This window comes from Lepisma saccharinum, chromosome 13 (assembly GCF_977018435.1).
Source record: "Lepisma saccharinum chromosome 13, izLepSacc3.1, whole genome shotgun sequence".
NCBI classification, from domain to species: Eukaryota; Metazoa; Arthropoda; class Insecta; order Zygentoma; family Lepismatidae; genus Lepisma; species Lepisma saccharinum.
The window spans coordinates 59,963,714-59,978,838 of NC_139241.1; the positions used below are offsets into that span (position 1 = coordinate 59,963,714).

Sequence of the window (15,125 nt, forward strand, 5' to 3'; positions counted from 1 at the left end):
CTATGGCCAGTATAATTCTGTGTTTTGTCTATATGTGTGCTGAGTGCCTCTTAACAGCCTCAGCTTTTAACTGGTCAGGATATTTTAGTTACGACAGAACATTATAGTTATATTATTTTAGTTCTGGTAAGGGGCTGAACCCCGTATAAAGTGGCGGATGCAAAATAGCCAACGAGCTGAAGCAACTAAAATTTTAAATTCAAATAATTTATTGGCTGAAGTTTGGGAAGTGCACGTTTTGCAGAGATAACAGTGACGTATAAAGTGAAGAAAACAAAGAAGCAGTAAATAAATCCGGAAAGGAAGTTTAATAGTCATGTTCCACTATGAAAGTAGTGACGTCGCCAATGGTCTCCAGTTTTGTGATCAGAGGCATGCAAAGGGGGGTTGATGGGAGTCATAACCCCACTTTAACCCAGTACTTCTAAAAAAGAACTTAAAAGTTGGCACAAAAGCGAAGTGAAATAAAACAAATCTATCAAAAAAAGAATCCCCTTCTGAAAATCCTGGGCACGCCATTGTTTGTAATATCTTCCATTGTATAGTGTCTGAATGTATTGGGTGTAAGAGATTAGAACTAATGTCGCTGGTACACTTTTTTAAGGCTTTTCTTTGATAAGTCAAAGAGCACTGCAAGACCAAGAAACGATTTTGTTAAAGGCCCGCAAAGTCTCTATGGTGTGTTGCTGCACGTACGTTTAGTACAAACCTGTGTTACTTAATAAGTGATATATTATTGTTTTATCCAATTTCATCTTTATTTAACTGTGGAACAAAAAAGAAAGGAATATTCATTCTAATTATTTTTTTAAGAAAGCTGGATGGCGCCTGCAGCTCCAAAGCTTTAAGCACTGCTTGCACCTCCATTTTTTATAGCACTATATAAAATACTACGTTTGCTGAGCCCACCAATCATTCTAAGTTGTTTAACTTCAATAAAATGAAGGTTTGAATGAATTTATAAAAAATCACAAATTGATTTTTGATTACAATATATGTGACTGCCGGAAACAGTAGAGCAGCATAACCTATGTTTTGTCCCAATAGGCCAAAAAGCACTGCTACCATGGTTCCTAATTTTTCACTCTTGGGTATGTCATAAAATGCCACAATGTTTTATGTATTTCATTCCAACTTTGCAAATTTATCAATAACTTAAAAAGAAAGCCCTTGTGGGGGGTGCAGGAGAAGAATGATCGCCCCTTCAAGCCTTTAATTCACCCTTGCAGCAAGCTACTAAGATTGATAGTTGCAGTTTCCCTAGTGGCGCTGGGGTACAGGATACATGCCTCCTCTCTCTCCCTAGCCATGACCTTTCCACAGTGACTGCGCATGAAAAAAATGATGAGGCAGAGGTGGCGGGAATATTTTCTAGATCCTCTGTGAAGAGGCGGTCACCTTACGTCTCCTTTGATCCACCCCTGTAATATTATACAATTCGTTTACCTTTAGTTCAGTTCATTCTTATCTTTTGTCACCCCCTCTTTTCCTCCATCACCCTTACCTTTGTTCACTCCCTGTCTCTTGTCGCCTCCTTTCTTTTGTCTTCCTCTAATATTTCGTTAACTCTTATCTTTCTTCACACCTATACATATCTTTGTGCGCCCCTGTCTCTCGTCACCCCCTTATCTTTCGTAGCCCCATCCTTCATCATTCTTATGTTTGTTTACTCCCTTATCATTTGTTACGTGCTATATTCATCACCCCCATCCTTCGTCATTCTAATCTTAGTTCACCCCCTTATCATTCATTATGTCCTATCTTCATTGCCCATATCCTTCGTCATTCTTATCTTTGTTCGCCCCTACCCTTCGTCATTCTAATCTTTGTTTGCCCCCTGTCTCTCGTCGCCTGCTTATCATTTGTTAAATACTTTATTGCATTTCAAACGTGAATATTATTGAAGAAATAAAATAAGGTCCTTAAGGGTCTGTCGCCCCTCGAGTAGTGGGGCACCCTCTCTGCTCCCCTTCATTCGCTCTTGTATGTTTCGTAATTGACACAATGTGTGTTATGTTTCATTCCAACTGTGTAAATTTTTTATCAATATATGAAAAAATAAAATAGGTCCTCCATGGAAGTCACCCATGACGCCCCCTCGAGGAACTGGGAGTGGGTGACCCCCCCCCTCATTTAGTCCGCCATTGCATTAAACTTACATACTTCTGTTCTTTCAGTTCGCTGATTAATTCTACAATATGAGACACGACGGCACAAATCATGCCATTTCTATACTAACTTTTCATTGTAACACCTAGTATGTTAACGTTAACAAGCCTTCACAATTGGAGAACAGATTGTTACTATTTTGCTACATAACAGGCTACATTGAAAACACTTTCGAGGTGTGTGAAGGGTGTAAAAACAAACAAACCTTTCTTCGTCCATCTTCTGAACACATGCTGCCAAAGAGGCTGATTCCAGTGAAGTTACTGCCCTGTTTGCTGCAACGCATTTTTTATTGGGAATTTTTTTGGAAGATTCCCACTTGAACAGACCAGGAAACACTTCCACAATTTTTGAATTTCTGTCTGATATGGTGGGAAATGAAGCACATGTCTTACATCTTGTAACACTAACATTGGGATCAAATTTAAGTCACTTTAGTTTGTTGCACCATTCTTCCTTTTTTCTTAAATTTCCATTATATGGAAATAATTCGACTCAAAATTGCAGTCACTGCCCCACATGGTTCTGATGAAGTACTCAAACTCTAGTCTTTCTCTTTCGAAGGAATGGGAAAAAATGTATTGTTAGCCGAGACTGCTTCCAGCTCTGCATTTTTTCATTCATTGCTGCACATTTCATAATGAATTCACACACCACTAATGTTTACAAATGTTTTTACTACAGCACAAACACAAAACAGAGAGAACTTCACATTTGCATTCGTACGCTTTCACTCTAAGAATATCAAACTTGGTTGGGTCAACCCCCGATACATTAAAAGAACTCCAGTCTTGACCTTCAAGTGATGCCACCTACTTACAATTTTGCATACTATAAGAAGCTGAGCATCACCGCATTCAATACATTGTTGATAAAAAGAAATCATTTGCTAACTTACACTGTACTGCAGGAATATTCAAAGTTTCGTACATGCAAATTAAAAAAATACAGCAAAACATCAGTCGCCATGGCGACCAGAATTTTTTCGATCCCTGTGCATATCATTATTTTCTTTTCTTGTATGTGTACATATTGCTTGCATTGTACAATTACTTCTCTTGTAGTTTATGGTTCTTACAAGCACATAAACACAATTTTGTTGTAATGTTCCGGGAGAACACACGGCCCCTTCATCAGAGATTTATTTTTACTTTTATTACAGTAATATCAATGGGATTATATATTGTCACACCCCATCGAATTGAAAATTCTGGATAAACCCATGATTCCTATAGACCCGAAAAATCAAGAAAATTCACTTGCTAGTGTAAATAATGGGATTTTGTAAAAACATTGAAAAACCTTCGGGGAAAATCAAGATATAAATACAATAAATATAATTTAAAAAATAAAGATTTGTTCTACCTTGGCATGCTAAGAGAATAAATGTTTATTGATTGACATTAATATTCCATATACACATTATTTGTTTGTTCAGAATGATGTTGAATTGGCATTACCCTACATACTTAGTTTCTTATAACTTTCTGTCTGAACTTTGAATGGAGCGTGTGTTCTGAAACATCACAAGGAAAAACTGTGTTTTATGCTTGTAATTCTATAATGCAAGCAATAAGTACACATAAGAACAATAATACAGATATTGTTGTTTACATGCCTTAATTGTAATTCAGACATAACCCTTCGTCTGTACATATGAATGGCTTATTGCAGAAAGGGACCTGAGTCACTTTTGCACAATTCTGAGAAAAACAAGAAAAATCGTATAATATTGATAGTGTAAGAAAGAAATGCACCGTTGTTGGCTCAAATTTTCAGCATAATGAATAGTTAATTTTGCAACCCTCAGTGCGCCCCCCCTGCAGTATGCTGCTAGAGACAGTGGAGATGAAAAAGTTGTGTCTCCGGTACCTTTCTGCAATAAAAGTGGAAACTGTGTGAAATAAGACCGAGAAATATCCTACAAACGCCCATTTGTCGTTGCCACATACCCTAGGTTAGGTTGGATTATGTTATATATGTCACAGGAAATTATAGATTCATCAATAAATGAGAGTGTACCGCACTTTCTGGACTTTATTGTCGGTGTTTGAAGTACAATAATGTACGAGCTCATACATGCATGTGGTACTCTACATCTGAGTCTGTTTCATTGGCGCGTGGAGTGGGCCACTGAAGAATATCTTCATAAAATCCTCTGACACATAGGACAAGGCAGTTCGTATGTCCTTCAATTTAGTAAGCTTGATCGGCAGACGTGCAACTGGGAACGTACGTGGCGTAGGAATTACAATTCTTGCACCTTTGGACAGATAGAAGGTGTGAGACGTCAAACCTTTGATGAATTCGGAAACCTTGAGAGTACCTTATTTTCAACACAGTATTCAAAGTAATGATACTTGGAAATCTGAAAATACTGCCTATTCTTGTAGGAACACATGGTAGTTTCCACAGATGCCACATTTTTTTTGTAGACATGAGGCCACCACGTTGCGAAATCAATAATGTTACTGGTGTCAATAAGTTTGACAGTATTTTTACCGCCCCGAGCTGCATTACAGATTAGCGTACTCAGTTCGTACAACGTATAAATACGGCTACAACGTCTGATGGGACGTCGAATCCCACTAAACTTCCGGTCACATGGAAGATATGAGTGACCTCTGATACGAAAATGATGCACGATTTTTGTGCAAGTGTCCGTTAATGCTAGTAGAACATGACACAATGTGTGATTTTTATTTTGTGCAGGACAATTGTCCGAGAAAAGTTGCAATTCTGTAACACTAAGAGGCACATAGTCTGCAATGTAATCTAACAGGAAAGATGCCACGGCATTTGGTCCTTTGCCTGCTTGTCCTTCATATCACACAAAACGTATTTACTGTCACCTGACGCAAATAAAACATGTCTTGTACAGGAACTTTTGGTAGGTCCAGATTTTGCATGAAATCGAAACACGGCCCCACTGTATCTTCCCTAGAACGAGACAAAGTTGCAGATTCCTTCACTGCTGTGTAGAACTTGTTTGATCGTCTTTTATGAACTATTAATTCGGCAGCAGCAACTCTTTTTGCATTGTCATTTAAGAGTATACTCTTCATTTTGTTAGTCTGTTCTTCGCAGATACCACACGTGTCTACCTGTGGCCTCCCAAAACGAAACGCAAAATTTTCCTTAAAATACTTGTAGTAGAAACTGTATTTTATTCTGGACGTAGGGTATTTTTCTTTAAGTAGTTCATACATCTTTTGAATTGACAGGTTTTCATGTAGGTATTTGATGTCTGCATAATGACCACGTTTAGTTGGAAAAGACGCGATATGTCCATGCACTGCCTGTATATCCTCAGCCTTAATCATATTCCCACTTTTGCTCTGTCCGCGCATATCATGAGGTATTTTGCCCTCTAACAGTAACTTCCGCAAACGCCTTATTCTTTTCTCTGACACATCATAACGTCTGCAAAACACCTCACGACAAACTTGTATTTTGCTACTTCCCAGTACTACGTGGTACTTAAACAACTCTTTGTGTAACGTAGCATCTTCTTTGCATGGACGATGTTTCTTAACATTTTCAACATGGATCATTCTCTGCAAATGTATATCCTGTTCATCTTTACTTTCCATTCTATACAATATGTCAAACACTGCACGTTGTTCGTCTTCCTTGAATTGTTCATAACGTTTTTGGGACACTTACATGGCGACCGCACTCTTTTCGCAGGTGTTGTAACACCCCTGTAGTTCACATACTCCTGTCCATTCACCCTTGCACTTCTAATCACATTTCTGGTATATGTTTTCGGATGTCGAATTTCTTTCCGACGTTTTCTTGGACTGTCAACGCTCACGTCACTAACACTACTATCGTCCTGCATATCTGTAATACAAGCAACAAAATCTCTAACAACAGTTGCCACTGCTCTGCACTAACACACATTACCCTCTACAGACCACGGCTACAGACGAACTTTTTTTTTAGGAAATCGCTTGTCACTTGTTTCAGAGTTGCCAAGTTTATTTTCCACACGGTTATTTCTCTTTCTCTGTGAAAAGGGACCAGTGTCCGTCGCTACGGAGTATCTAGGTTTATTGCAGAAAAGGACTTAGGTACCTTTCTACATTAAAGTACACTTTTCACTGTGAATTTTCTTGGCTATAGTCTCGTGCGACTGACGTCCTTTCTGCACTAAAAGATGTGTCTTTAACTAGGAAAATCAAAAATAGCATTAACTCCGATACCTCAAAAATGTGACTCAGGTCCCTTTCTGCAATAAGCCATTCATATATATATTTTTATTATATTGTTTGTACACCAGGGTCTCAGAATCTGTCAGACTCTGTCATTATGTTCAGTCTTTGGATTGTCATAAGTGAATATAAAATGCAGAAAATGTGCTATAATACTGTTAAAATGACAACAACGTCAATGCTCACCATAAGATACAAATTATTTTTTGTTACTTGGTTTGTACTTTGCATTGTCATAAATGAATATAAAATGTGAAGATGGGTAATACTTATCCAGCATGCATTCTTGCATGCTGGCGGAGAGCACACATTCTGCGTTGTTAATGCTTCAAGAGCCAGATTCAAACACTGTATGTCCGCCTCCATCGAAAAGAAAAAAAACATTCTCAAATTGATCGTCACTTGTCTTTTCTTCCAGGTGTTAAAACATACTTCATTCTAGGAAGAAAATCTGATGCCAACAACAAACTGAACCCCTGGTTGGAGCTTCCATCTCCTCTCTCCCCCCACGCACATCACCTTTCGCCTCTCTCTCATCATCTGGAGATGTTGTCATCAAAGAAGGCTTGCTCCTTGCCAAGTATATTGGATTCCGACAACGACATGCCAGAGCAGGAAGAACCAGCGAAGAGCCCAACATCTTTAACCGGACGGAACCGCTATTCCCACAGTAAGCAGTTCCATCCACTCAAGTTCACAAGAAGGATTGTTAGAAGTAAGTGGACCAACTTCCACGATTATATGTTTTTCAGGGGACCAAGGTGAAAGAACTTGAAATGCAGGACGAGGGTAAAAGCCGAGAAAATTTTCTCACATTTTCCTCTATTGAGACCATGAAGATTGAATGTACAAGGAAATGTAAAATCAGGGTTCCTCTGTAACGGCAAACTTATTTACAGAGACAGTATTCATGTTCACATCAAACTTGTATGCAAAGGTCGTCCAGAAAATAAGCTCTGTTTGCAAATTTTAAAGAACACAAAATGTATTGGAACAAAAAACTTTATTGCACGCTGAAGAACATATCTTGGACTAATATTCAACATAGTTGCCTCCACTCATAAGACACTTATCATAACAAGACACATGTTTTGTATCCCCGTATTGTAGAAAGATGCTGCCTGTGGTGATAAGCAAGTGGTAACACCGTGTTGGACTGCAGTGTGGAAAATGCACTGAAATTGCCAACAGGGTGAATCATCTTTTATCTGTAATCTTCTCTTGCACTGCACGGACCAAGTCGTCAACCACCACAGATGATCGCCAACTACGTTCCTTATTGTGCATGTTGTTGCACCCTTCGTTGAACTGTCTGTCGCACCCATCTCTGTTCCCCATTCACCTCAGCAATCTGACTGTGGATTTCAGATGCTAACACATTCCGCACATTCAAATATCAGATCACAGACCGTACTTCACTTGCGGTGGGCATCTCAATTTTCTTTAAAATTATCACGACCTACTACTATCTATCCTCCAACTGATGTCTGTGCCTTGCCAATGGGTCAAACAACTTAGCACACCCTTGCGATTGCAGCTCTGCTGTGGCACAAATTACAAACGGAACTTACTTTCTGGACGTACTATATACCATAGATCTTGTTCTGGAAAGATCAGATGTATGTTAAAAGAAAGAAGTTAGGGTATCGGTGAAATTTCATCACTAATAATAATCCAGATTTCAAGTCTCTCGTGGGTCAGGAAAATGCCACATCACACTTTGCAGTGTCTCAATATTCTGGATGTTATGCAATGCATAGTTTTCATTATTTTTATAATAATATTGTAGGGACCAATGGATTTTGCAATAAATGATTGCCTCACAATAAAGTATGAATACGTTATAGCAGAGCTCTGCTAAATTGGTGTGGTATATTCTGAATTGCAATTTTTGAAGTATCTGTATATGGAAATCTATGTACCAGCATTGCTATGGATTGAAAGTGGTATCTGCTCAGTTCTATATTTCGTTCTTTGTGTTGTGTCGTAAGTAAAAACTTACTAATAAAACAGTGTAGCTGACAACTAATACAGGGCTGCCCATGGGTGATTAATGAAAATTTGAGGTAAAAGTTTGATATACCTTTGTCTTTTATTGTTACATTATTAACATTAAAAGCAAAGTGTGAATAAAACCAAAAGGCAGTCTTGTTAATGGCCAACAGTTGAGCTGTATTTCAAGTCTTCTGTACAATATGAAAAAGTAGTTAAGAGCTTTTTGTCTTCTTTCAGGTGAAAAGAATTCACCGGAGATAAAGAACAATAGACCATTTTCACCACTGAAGGATGCCCAAGGGAGTGTGGATAACAAGTACCATCAGGTAAATTATACTTTATAGTATGTGTTGAAATACAGCAGTATTTTTTGTGGACAGATTGTTGAAAAAGTAACTTTTCAATGTTGGCTTCTTCTTCTGAACACTGTTCTTATTGACTGTGCAAACCCTTGTGTCACAGTTCTTGGAAAACTATACAGAAAATTCTTACTGTACTTTTTTATAAAGTATGTATTTGTTTTTTCTTAATCCAAAGCATACACATGGTTGAATTCTCCTCTTACACAATTATATGATAATTCCGATGGCTCACATCCACTGAAATTGATAAACAAATAAAGATTTTTTTCAAAGGACACATAATTATTTTATATTTGTACAAGAAGCATGTATATTCAATGTTCTTAACCACTGACATTGATTTTTTACTAATATATAAGGTCATTATGAATTGCATATCATTGTGTATTGCTTTTCAGGTGAATTTACTCCCATTATAATATCCGCATACATAGAGACATGTGTTTTCTCACAAGAGCTGTATGACATTATCTTGTCTTGGAGTCAATGTCAGTTTTATACATTAACTTTTATCTGCAACTTAGGAGCAACCACAAAACTACATAATTGTGTGACTAATGTAGTTATCGTAATCACAGTAACTATGTTTATTAATTTAAATATTGCTAAGTTTACCATTGCACCCATTTATGATACTTGGTTGGTATTAAAAGCGAAATAAAATCACAACACGTACCTTGATTTGTCCTCCAAATTTTCGGACCAACCTTGGTCCTTCTTCATAGTGACTTTCGTATAGAAGCTTCTTGTAATATTGCATTCAAGCTCATGCTAATGCACCATCTAAAGCTGGCATCATACCGAGGTAAATGCAAGGAACTGCTGACCACTGCAGCAACACGAACAGGACAAGTTTTTATACTTGGGCATTACATGTCCTCAAGAGTGGTTGTGTGCCTGCAAATCTGGTCGATCCATGAGGGCAACACTTGAATTAAAATTCTGGATTTTTTTTTCCGTAAGCTGGCAACGATGTCACTCTTACACATTCTTATTAACTACTTTACCAAGTAGGATCAACCTATTTTCAATGCAGCTTTGTAGGAATATATCATTGCTACATACTACATATTTCAGAATATAGAAAAGGAAAGTTAAAAATGTACTTACGTATGTGAGTATAGTGCTCTTATTGTAGAACGACGTTTCAGAGATTGACTATCTCTTTCCTCAGGTTCGTATAAAAACTAAGTACTTGGCATAGTACTGCGTCAAAAATGTAATATGAGGATTGTGGTTAAGGGTTGGTTAGGGTACATTTAAAATATTAAGTTTTTGCTATTAGAAGTACGTAAAAACCAAGTCGTTCCCTAATAAAACTTGTACAGTAGACCTATTCACAGGTAAAAAAGTTTAAAAAGTTAAAATTCTAAAAAACCTGCATAAATCACAATGCAACCTGCAGGTTTGGCCTTTCCTACCCAACTGTGCTTATCTATCCACATGAAGGTCAATTCTCAACGAATATTTCCCCTCCCCTTAATTTTCTCGTTTCCCCTTATTACGTCACAAATCCAACGTGAATTCACGTTCCTCTCTTGCAGCTTGCATAACTTCCGGAGTGACGTGGAAACCGATATTGGGTTCAATCTTCCAGGCTTTATCCCATTTTTTGAGGAAATTGATCCACCCTTCTTCCAAATTTCCTTCGTCCCTATTAAGATTACTCTTCCCCCCCCTACAAATACTCGCTGTCTCATACACATTTCTTCCTAATTTCCTCCCCTCTTTTCTGATTACCTCTTTTTTTGCGATTCTATGCCCACTTTCCAAAATATGTTCTGAGAGACCCGTTTTGGGAACTTTTTCCCTTATGTCCTTTTCATGCTCGCTCCATCTTTTACCCATATTTCGGCCCGTCTGTCCTATGTACTCCTTCCCGCATTGGCATTCTATTCGATAAACCCCCTTCTGTTTTTCCGGTATTTCCCTAGTTGTCTTTCCTTTCTTATAATCGGTGAAGTATTTTTCTACATTCTTTGGTGCTTTCATCCCGCAAACGATTCCAAAATCTCTCGTTATTTTTCCGATTTTTTCCGATACGGATTGATGGTAAGGGATGCCAACGTACTTTACCCTCCTATTTTCGATTTTTTCCCCTTCTTTTTGATCCCCTTCTTTCCTAATAATTTTCCGTGCTCTCTCCGCTATCTTATCCATTTCTCTATTTGTGTATCCATTTTTTAATCCTGTTTTTCTTATCCACCGAATTTCGTTGTCTTTTTCTTTTTCATTATTGCATAGTCTACCGGCCCTAATAAAAAAGTTGAGGAATACGTTTTTCTTTGTTATTTCGGGGTGCGCCGATTCCTTGTTAATATATAAGTTCCCCGATAGGGGTTTATGATGTACCCCTGTTCTAATCCTATTCCCTTCTTTCAAGATACTAAGATCCAGGAAATTGATTTTTCCATCGCTTAAGTTTTCCCTAGTGAAGTTTATTCTTTCGTCTTGTTTTTCTAATTCTTCAAAAACCTTGTTCAGTGCTACCCCCTTTCCTATAATCAAGATATCATCAACGTATCTCCCATAATATTTAATACCCATTCCTGTTTTTTCCAAAGCTGCCTTCTCAATGAAGTGCATAAAAATGCTCGCTACTATACCCGAAATGGGGTTTCCCATCGCCAAGCCTTCTTTTTGTCTATAAATACTGTCATTGACATAGAAAAAGTTATATTCCGTTACAAGGTTATACCATCGTACATATTCCCAAGCAGTTAGGATGTCTATTCCTTTTTCTAACAGCCACCTTAGTAAACAATCTCCCGCCCGCCCCCTCGGTACACTTGGGTATAAGTTAACAACATCAAAACTACTTATTGTATCCTCGTCATCAATTTCCAGATTTTCTATACATTCTTTAACTTCTACGGCATTCCTAACGCTATATTGGGTGTTCTCATTTACCTTCCTTATTCTTTTTACCAGCAATTTTGCTAGCCCATATCCAGGATGTTCGTATGTTGGTATAATAGGTCTAAGTGGTATGCCTTGTTTGTGTGTCTTAGGTATTCCAAAAGCAATTGGTATGTTGCCAACTTTAATTTCCTTAATAAGGATTTTCTTTTCGCTTGTGCCCAATGTAATGCTTGTCTCTACCCCTTTTTTGATCTCTCTTCTAATCTTATTAATAGGGTCTTTCTCTATTTTCTCAAAATCGTTACCTTTAAAGCTATCTTCTAATTTTTGGTGATATTCCTCTCTGTCCATGATAACCATCTTGTTTTCTTTATCAGACCTAATTAGAAATACGTTATTCGCCTTCACCCATTTTCTTACATTTTTTAAATCGCGTCTTAGGTTTTCGTTTACTTTCTCTTTCCATGTTCTATCTCCCCCTTTCATGTTCGTTTCCTTTTTAATTTCTTTTTGCAAGTGTTGTTCTACAATATTACGTATCCTTTGTCTAACCTCAGTTTTATCCTCCCTTTCGTCAATAGTTGTTACGATCGTTTCTGCTGCTATTATGAATTCCTCTTTTTCAAGTTTCTCTACCCCTATTGCAAATTTCTGCCCCTTGTTCATAATCCTAATCAACTCTTTAGGTGGTTCGTGGGTGGTTAAATTTAAAATGTTCTCATTATTTCCCCACTCCTCTGTTTTTTGTTTCTTATTCTCTAGATTATCCTTCCTATTCAATTTTAATTTCATCAATTTCCTCTCTATAGTATTACTATCCCTAAATTTGGCTTTATCCACAGCTCTAAAGTGTCTCTCTTCAATGCGGTTCCACGTCACTTCGTCTAGTTCCCCACTAACTTCCAAATGTAATCTATAGCATTCTTTATTAAGACGTTCGACTTGTCCATGTGCCTCCCTAATACATTTCCCTAGTATTTTAAACTGTATTTCTTGTTTTTGTTCAATCATGCCTACACTCAACGGTTTATACCCCCATTTTAAAAAGTTTGGTAAAACCCCCATTTTCCTGCATTGTTTTAAAAATCTAATCCTGATTAAACCCTTATTCAACTTAATCCTCTTATTTTCTAGTGCACGCACTTTTCTCCCCGTATCGGAGATCAATAGCATTTTATAGGTTTGTCGCGTGTTACTCACAAATCCAGAATATAGAAAAGGAAAGTTAAAAATGTACTTACGTATGTGAGTATAGTGCTCTTATTGTAGAACGACGTTTCAGAGATTGACTATCTCTTTCCTCAGGTTCGTATAAAAACTAAGTACTTGGCATAGTACTGCGTCAAAAATGTAATATGAGGATTGTGGTTAAGGGTTGGTTAGGGTACATTTAAAATATTAAGTTTTTGCTATTAGAAGTACGTAAAAACCAAGTCGTTCCCTAATAAAACTTGTACAGTAGACCTATTCACAGGTAAAAAAGTTTAAAAAGTTAAAATTCTAAAAAACCTGCATAAATCACAATGCAACCTGCAGGTTTGGCCTTTCCTACCCAACTGTGCTTATCTATCCACATGAAGGTCAATTCTCAACGAATATTTCCCCTCCCCTTAATTTTCTCGTTTCCCCTTATTACGTCACAAATCCAACGTGAATTCACGTTCCTCTCTTGCAGCTTGCATAACTTCCGGAGTGACGTGGAAACCGATATTGGGTTCAATCTTCCAGGCTTTATCCCATTTTTTGAGGAAATTGATCCACCCTTCTTCCAAATTTCCTTCGTCCCTATTAAGATTACTCTTCCCCCCCCTACAAATACTCGCTGTCTCATACACATTTCTTCCTAATTTCCTCCCCTCTTTTCTGATTACCTCTTTTTTTGCGATTCTATGCCCACTTTCCAAAATATGTTCTGAGAGACCCGTTTTGGGAACTTTTTCCCTTATGTCCTTTTCATGCTCGCTCCATCTTTTACCCATATTTCGGCCCGTCTGTCCTATGTACTCCTTCCCGCATTGGCATTCTATTCGATAAACCCCCTTCTGTTTTTCCGGTATTTCCCTAGTTGTCTTTCCTTTCTTATAATCGGTGAAGTATTTTTCTACATTCTTTGGTGCTTTCATCCCGCAAACGATTCCAAAATCTCTCGTTATTTTTCCGATTTTTTCCGATACGGATTGATGGTAAGGGATGCCAACGTACTTTACCCTCCTATTTTCGATTTTTTCCCCTTCTTTTTGATCCCCTTCTTTCCTAATAATTTTCCGTGCTCTCTCCGCTATCTTATCCATTTCTCTATTTGTGTATCCATTTTTTAATCCTGTTTTTCTTATCCACCGAATTTCGTTGTCTTTTTCTTTTTCATTATTGCATAGTCTACCGGCCCTAATAAAAAAGTTGAGGAATACGTTTTTCTTTGTTATTTCGGGGTGCGCCGATTCCTTGTTAATATATAAGTTCCCCGATAGGGGTTTATGATGTACCCCTGTTCTAATCCTATTCCCTTCTTTCAAGATACTAAGATCCAGGAAATTGATTTTTCCATCGCTTAAGTTTTCCCTAGTGAAGTTTATTCTTTCGTCTTGTTTTTCTAATTCTTCAAAAACCTTGTTCAGTGCTACCCCCTTTCCTATAATCAAGATATCATCAACGTATCTCCCATAATATTTAATACCCATTCCTGTTTTTTCCAAAGCTGCCTTCTCAATGAAGTGCATAAAAATGCTCGCTACTATACCCGAAATGGGGTTTCCCATCGCCAAGCCTTCTTTTTGTCTATAAATACTGTCATTGACATAGAAAAAGTTATATTCCGTTACAAGGTTATACCATCGTACATATTCCCAAGCAGTTAGGATGTCTATTCCTTTTTCTAACAGCCACCTTAGTAAACAATCTCCCGCCCGCCCCCTCGGTACACTTGGGTATAAGTTAACAACATCAAAACTACTTATTGTATCCTCGTCATCAATTTCCAGATTTTCTATACATTCTTTAACTTCTACGGCATTCCTAACGCTATATTGGGTGTTCTCATTTACCTTCCTTATTCTTTTTACCAGCAATTTTGCTAGCCCATATCCAGGATGTTCGTATGTTGGTATAATAGGTCTAAGTGGTATGCCTTGTTTGTGTGTCTTAGGTATTCCAAAAGCAATTGGTATGTTGCCAACTTTAATTTCCTTAATAAGGATTTTCTTTTCGCTTGTGCCCAATGTAATGCTTGTCTCTACCCCTTTTTTGATCTCTCTTCTAATCTTATTAATAGGGTCTTTCTCTATTTTCTCAAAATCGTTACCTTTAAAGCTATCTTCTAATTTTTGGTGATATTCCTCTCTGTCCATGATAACCATCTTGTTTTCTTTATCAGACCTAATTAGAAATACGTTATTCGCCTTCACCCATTTTCTTACATTTTTTAAATCGCGTCTTAGGTTTTCGTTTACTTTCTCTTTCCATGTTCTATCTCCCCCTTTCATGTTCGTTTCCTTTTTAATTTCTTTTTGCAAGTGTTGTTCTA

At 37.5% G+C, this 15,125-nt stretch overlaps 1 protein-coding gene across 3 annotated transcripts in view; it reads left to right on the top strand.

The window, feature by feature from the left end:
* Ac13E (Adenylyl cyclase 13E) overlaps positions 1 to 15,125 on the top strand; it is a 58,583-nt gene that overhangs the window by 3,713 nt on the left and 39,745 nt on the right. For 2 of the 3 annotated variants that reach the window (XM_083134254.1, XM_083134256.1), the window contains exons 3-4: positions 6,805 to 7,101; positions 8,619 to 8,707. In XM_083134254.1, the coding sequence (XP_082990380.1) occupies positions 6,805 to 7,101; positions 8,619 to 8,707 (386 nt within the window). The remainder of the gene's footprint in view (positions 1 to 6,804; positions 7,102 to 8,618; positions 8,708 to 15,125) is intronic. The other variant, XM_083134255.1, reaches the window with a different exon arrangement.